This window comes from Blennius ocellaris, assembly GCF_963422515.1.
Source record: "Blennius ocellaris genome assembly, chromosome: 2".
NCBI classification, from domain to species: Eukaryota; Metazoa; Chordata; class Actinopteri; order Blenniiformes; family Blenniidae; genus Blennius; species Blennius ocellaris.
In genome coordinates this window covers 23,520,941-23,527,704 of record NC_137651.1, presented here as the reverse complement: position 1 = coordinate 23,527,704, position 6,764 = coordinate 23,520,941, and the positions used below count along the sequence as shown (strand labels likewise).

General features: G+C 46.6%; 1 protein-coding gene across 1 annotated transcript in view; it reads left to right on the top strand.

Annotated features, from left to right (window-relative positions):
• Positions 1 to 1,005: 1,005 nt before the first annotated feature.
• The window catches only part of frem2b (FRAS1 related extracellular matrix 2b), a gene marked incomplete at its 5' end in the record, with an annotated part of 65,788 nt that continues 60,029 nt past the window's right edge, over positions 1,006 to 6,764 (top strand). Inside the window, one exon of the mRNA XM_080512859.1 lies at positions 1,006 to 6,016. Coding sequence (XP_080368985.1) covers positions 1,006 to 6,016 — 5,011 coding nt within the window. The remainder of the gene's footprint in view (positions 6,017 to 6,764) is intronic.

The window sequence follows — 6,764 nt, the reverse complement described above, 5'->3', positions numbered from 1 at the left end:
CTCTGATCTGATCCTGGTGGTTGTTGGCAAAAAGAGGCAAATTAAGAAAATGGGAGAGACAAGAGGTTTATGACTCCTCATAGTCCCATCCAATGTCAGCGCAGTTTGACCTTTTCAAAAGTACAACAAAAATGTAAAAACAATTCCTGTATTTTTGTAAACCAGATTAAATGCATTCACCATGCACTTACATGCAAACTATGAGCGTGACACTTTAGGTTGAATTTTGACATGTTACATAGACTTATCTTGTGGTAGATTTGATTTATTTCTAAATCCCAGGGAATTTCATATCCAAGTTGATGCATGTGTAGAGCAAAATCTACATCCACAGTACAAACCAGGAGAGGGAGACAACGCTCTTCTCCAACAAAATGATTGTTTCCATACAGCTGTACTTGTGATGTGTTTTCTTCACTGATATCCATATCGACCCACGACAATGTGACAGTTTTAAAATGAGATTTCACATGGATCAAATAGTTCGTCTGATAAATACAATGTGGAAATGTAAGAGCTGAAAGCATTTCATTGCATATGAGAGGCTTCTGCAGTCTGGGCCTTGAAGGATGTCTTAGAAGTAAATACCCTCTACCCTCTTTTCTTTTTTGCCTATCCGAGTTGACGCTACATCCTACCGGGCTCCGTTTTCACTGCCCAGAATGACACAAGGCAGCTCCATTTAAAACCTGACAAACGCATTCCAGCGGAGGAATCCGCCAATTGGCTGAGAGGAGGGCGTGACTCCGCGTTACTCCGGCAGAGCAGGAGTATGAAGTTTAGGTTATCAGTCAGTGCACAGCTGCTTGGAGAGAATGGTGCACCTCGGCGCGCATACGTGCGTAAATTCATCCAGCTCCGACTTTGCACTCCTGCAACTTTAACCGCGGTGGTGCGCGTTTCTCTTTTGTCTTTGGATTATTTCTTTTCTTTCATTTTTTCCCCCCTCCCCATGCAAAGGCTCATACGCGTAAAGTTGGTCTCCCGTGCGTCTCCGCTCTCCAAATGGCTTGGATTATCTCCCCGCATCTGCACGGGACCTGCGCCGCCTTGTTTCTGCTCGCAGCGCTTTTGACAGGTGACGCGTTCTCACAGGTTTCGGACAGCTATGGATTATCATACGCCCTGAGGTCCGAGCTGTCAGAGGACACCATATTGGTCGCCAATAATGGGATCCGTGTGCCTTTCGGGAGATCAACCTTCATCGATCCCATCAACGATCTGGTGATCCAGGTTCAGCCCGGTGATCGATGCAGCATCACAGTCCTGGATAACGACCCGCTGTCCCAAAAGCCCGGACACCTGTCTCCCAAAAAGTTTCCGTGTGAATTTGGACCCAACGACGTGAAGTACTCTCACTTTGGCTCCAGGAGTCCCCCGAGGGACAGAGTGAGGCTGCAGCTCAGGTATGACACCCAGGCGGATACAATTATAATCCCCTTCATGATGGAGGTGGAGGTAGTTTTCACACAGTTGGAGGTGCTGACTAAAAACATGCCCCTCACGGTGGAGAGACTGCTTGGCACAAGTAATCCCATTGATAGGAAGATTCTGGAGTTCACCTATGACAGGAGTACACAGCAGTGCAGAATAGCCTCCCTCTCCAGTGGGAACGTGCTCCCCAGGTATGGCAGACTTGTGGATGAGGACAGCCTGGGAACAATGGTGGACTGTGATGAATTTATTAAAATGAACACACACTATCAGCACACTTTTGCTTTGAAGTCCCCCAACAGAGATTATATACCCATGCTTGTGGAACTGCATGATAAGGAAGGCAATTTGCTCAAGCAGGAGTTTTTCCAGATTTTGGTGAGAATTAAAGAGGGAGAGGACAACACGCCTCCTAAACCCAGCTTTGTTGCAATGATGATGATGGAAATCGACCAATTTGTCATGACAGCAATAACCATGGATATGTTGGCAGCAGAGGATGTTGAGTCTAATCCAGACGAATTAATTTTCAACATCACGTCCCCCCTGTCCTTCGAGGAGGGCTACATAGTGAGCACAGATGATAGGAATTTACCAATAACCTCATTTTACCAAGGAGACCTCAAAGAGCTGAAAATTGCATACAAACCCCCTGCTGTGGACGCAGACACTGAGCGGATTTTCCAGATTGAGTTCGAGGTTGTGGACACAGACGGGGCTGTGTCAGACCCTTTTGCTTTCATGATTGTTGTTAAGCCCATGAACACCTTGGCCCCTGTTGTTACCAGAAACACGGGGCAGTTACTGTACGAGGGTCAGTCCAGGCCTTTGTCTAGTTCACAGAATTTGGAGATCAGCGACGAGGACAATCTGGAAAAAGTCAGAATTACTGTTATTGATGGATTGAGGCATGGAGAGTTAACTGTTGTGGGCACGAGGAGGAAATTTTTCACCCCAGCTGACCTGGACTCTGGAGTAGTCATCTATCAACATGACGGCAGTGACACATACAGTGATAATATTATTTTCAGAATGACAGATGGCACAAATGAGGTGGAGTTTCTATTTCCCATCACTGTCGTACCGACGGACGATGAGCCGCCCATAATAAATGCCAACACCGGTTTGATTTTGTTCAAAAATCAAATGATGCCAATCTCCTCGCTAATGCTAAGCGCAGCAGACATCGACTCGGAGGACTCCACCATAAGATTTACTGTCGAGCCTCCGTTTTCCACCGTGGGTCAGGTGATGCTGCGTCAGTCTGAGGCCCCCGAGGACCCGTCCACCTGGAAGTTTAATACAGTGGATGAAATGTATGAGAAAGTGGTCAGTGAGTGGCTGCAGCAGGACGTCACCGACGGTAAACTGTTTTACAAGCACATCGGGCCCCACAGCACCGGCACAGTCATGGATCAGTTTGTCTTTCGAGTTCAAGACGACAACGACCCTCCGAATCAGTCGAGCGAGAGCTCGTTCATCATCAAAATTCTTCCTGTTGACGACCTCCCGCCTGAACTCTACCCCGGCACGACCCTGCAAATGACTGTGCATGAGTATCAGCTTACTTACTTCCGAAAGAAATTCCTGCGCTACACTGACCTTGACTCGGAGGATCGTGATCTCAAATTCACAATCATGCAGCCACCGACTGACACCGACGAGAACAGCGCTGTTGCACTGGGAGCACTGGTTTTAACCGAAAAGCCCAACACAGAAGTCACGACGTTCACTCAAGCACAAATTAATCACCATAAAATTGCCTACAAACCACCTGACCTGGAGCTTGGAATCACCCCGCACGTGTTGCAGTTTAGGTACACAGTAGAGGATATTTCTAGAAATAGCATAGAAGGTATTTTCACAATATTTCTACAGCCGGTTGACAACAAGCCACCTGAGATAACAAACTCTGGGTTTACTGTGCTAGAACGTGGCAGACACATCTTAACAAGAGCTGAGTTGGACACCTCAGACACAGACACAGATAGTGAAAAGATAACATTCACTATTACTCAGCCACCGCTTCACGGCCAGATCCAGTTTACTTTCACTGACATGTCAAAAGGAAATACTTTCACCCTGCAGGATATTGGTAACGGTATGATTTCCTACATTCATAATGGAGACGAGTCAACCGCAGACTCAATACAAATAGATGTCAGTGATGGTATACACATTGTCCCGATAACAATAAAGATTAGTGTGAAGCCGGTTGACGACGAGACTCCAACTATCAGCCTCCCAGCTGGCACTATTGGCTCCTATATCGACGTGCTGGAAAATGGGGCGACAGAAATAACAAGCAATGTTATTCAGGGAAGGGATGAAGACACAGACGACTTCCGTTTGACCTTTATCGTTGAAGATCCGCCTTCATTCGGCGAAATCCTGGTCAAAGGTGTTCCATCTGCCACGTTCACCCAGGCTGATATCATTAACGGCTTTGTCGTGTATGCTCACACCAGCGGAGAGGTCGGCCTCAGCACAAAGGAGGACTATTTCAATCTCACGCTGACGGACATGTCTGATGAGTGGACTGTAGGAGGAAATAAGATCACAGGTGTCAGAGTGCACGTGACTATTCTTCCTCTGGATAGCCAGGCCCCGGAGGTCTTCGTCGGACCCCAGTTCACAGTTTCAGAGGGAGAGAAGAATGTCATTCAGATTCTTCATATAAGCGCGAGTGACGTTGACACGCTCGATGACGACCTCCTCTGTACGATCATCGTACAGCCAACTTCAGGTTACGTGGAAAATATCTCTCCAGCTCCAGGCTCTGAGAAATCCAGGTCCGGGACAGCTATTAGTGCTTTCACCATCAAGGACATCAGACAGAATCACATTTACTACGTTCAAAGCATTCACAAAGGAGTCGAGCCAGTGGAGGACAGATTTACGTTCAGATGCTCTGATGGCATCAATTTCTCTGAAAGGCACTTTTTTCCTATCTCCATAATCCCCTCTAATGATGAAAAGCCAGAGATTTACATGAGAGAGTTTGTAGTTATGGAGGGCATGAACATAGTCATTGACACTCCCATTCTGAACGGCGCTGATGCAGATCTCCCCTCTGATCAGCTCACGTTCTTCATCTCCAAACCCCCGAAGCACGGATTTATTCTCAATCAGCTCACCACCGGCACCGTCCCAGTGTCTAACTTCACCTTGGATCAGATCAGGGAGGCCTCCAGCATTGTGTACGAGCACGATGACTCAGAGACCACAGAGGACAGCTTCAATATTGTTCTCACAGACGGCAGGTTCAGTGTGGAGAAGACAGTGATAGTTATGATTATCCCCGTGGATGATGAAACTCCGAGGATGGCAATCAATGACGGCCTTGAAATTGAGATAGGTGATGTGAAAGTCATCAATAGCAATGTTTTAAAGGCCACGGATCTGGACTCCGAGGACAGCCTGCTCACTTATATCATTCGCTATGGCCCTGCTCAGGGGTATTTACAGAGAACCACGCCTTCTGGAGCAATGCAGAATATTACAGTTGGGATGAATTTCACACAAAATGAAGTGGATCAGGGTTTAGTCATTTACATTCACAATGGACAAGAAGGAATTCGAGACCTCATCAAATTTGATGTGACGGATGGCATTAACCCTTTGATTGACAGATACTTCTACGTCACGGTGGGCGGCATTGACATGGTTTTCCCTGATGTGGTCAGTAAAGGCGTGTCGCTTAAAGAAGGAGGCAGAGTGACTTTGACCACAGATCTCCTCAGTACCAGCGACCTGAACAGTCCAGATGAACATTTGGTTTTCACAATCACCCGAGCGCCCATGAGGGGTCACCTAGAGTGCACCGACACACCCGGGATGCCCATCTCATCCTTCACACAGCTCCAGCTGGCCGGGAACAAAATCTACTACATCCACACTGCTGACGACGAGGTGAAAATGGATAGCTTCGAGTTCGAAGTGACTGATGGCTACAACCCCATTTTCCGCACCTTCCGCATCTCCATTGCAGATGTAGACAATAAAAAGCCTGTGGTGACAGTAACCGGCCTGGCGGTGACGGAGGGGGAAAATAAACTCATCACGCCCTTTGAGCTAACTGTGGAGGACAGGGACACTGCTGACGGACTCCTGAAATTCACGGTCACTCAGGTTCCGGTTCATGGTCGCCTGCTCTTTAACAACACTCGAGCCGTCACCTCCTTCACGAAGCAGGACCTGAATGAGAACCTGATCAGCTACAAGCATGATGGCACCGAGAGTTCAGTGGACAGTTTCTCCGTCACAGTCACCGATGGCACTCACACAGACTTCTATGTGTTTCCTGACACAGTGTTTGAGACTCGAAAGCCCCAAGTCATAAAAATTACCGTCCTCCCCGTAGACAACGGGGTGCCACAGATTATAGTTAATAAAGGTGCCCCAACATTGCGGGTTCTCGATTCCGGTCACCTGGGGTTTGTGATCACCAGTAAGACCCTTAAAGCAGAGGACAGAGACAGCATCCAGGACACTGTGACCTTTCGGATTACCGTAGCCCCAGAACATGGCTATCTAATCAACTTTGACAGGGGAAATGCGACTATCACCACCTTCACACAAGGTAAGGGAGCTGCTCTCTAACACTTTATTTTGGCATCCTACTGAATTTCTAATTTGTTACAGCAACATTTTCTTTAAATTATCACTGGTATTTCATGCCAGTTAAAGCTCACTTTACATTTACTCACTCTGCTAAATGCACTCCCCATCAGATTCTTTGAAAAAGAATTAAAAAAATGCTGTGTTCAGCCTGAAAAGGTTTTTCTTTCACTCAAGAGAGTGCCTATTGACTCAGATGAAGTGTGCTACTGCCTCAGGCTGACCCGATCTCACTGGAGAATCATGTTTCTCAAGCAAAACCTTATGTATTTCACTGTTGTAAGTGGAGAAATAGAGAATTGGAGGCATGATGAGAAACAATATGATCATGCAAACATGTCAAGGGGAGAAAAAAAACATAGTTTGGCTCCCGAAAAATCATCAGATTTCTAAATAACCCAGAGCCTGACAGACTTACATCTCAAACAGATAACAGGAGTGTGTTGGTAAATGTTGAATATCAGGGTGATAGCATTAGTGTACAATCTGTGTCCATGTGTTCTCTGCTTTTATTTACTGAGCCACTGTGAGATGCTTTCCCCCAGAGGCCCGTTCAATATTTCAAGAGTTCTCACAAGAGCAAACAGACAGTAAATAAAGACACTATCTCCAGGGCATTTGGAGATCTTGGCTTTGCATTTTTGTGCATTGGTCCCTTTGAAGAGAGTTATTTTGACATCAAATATTGAAGGCGGCACAAGTGTAAACTT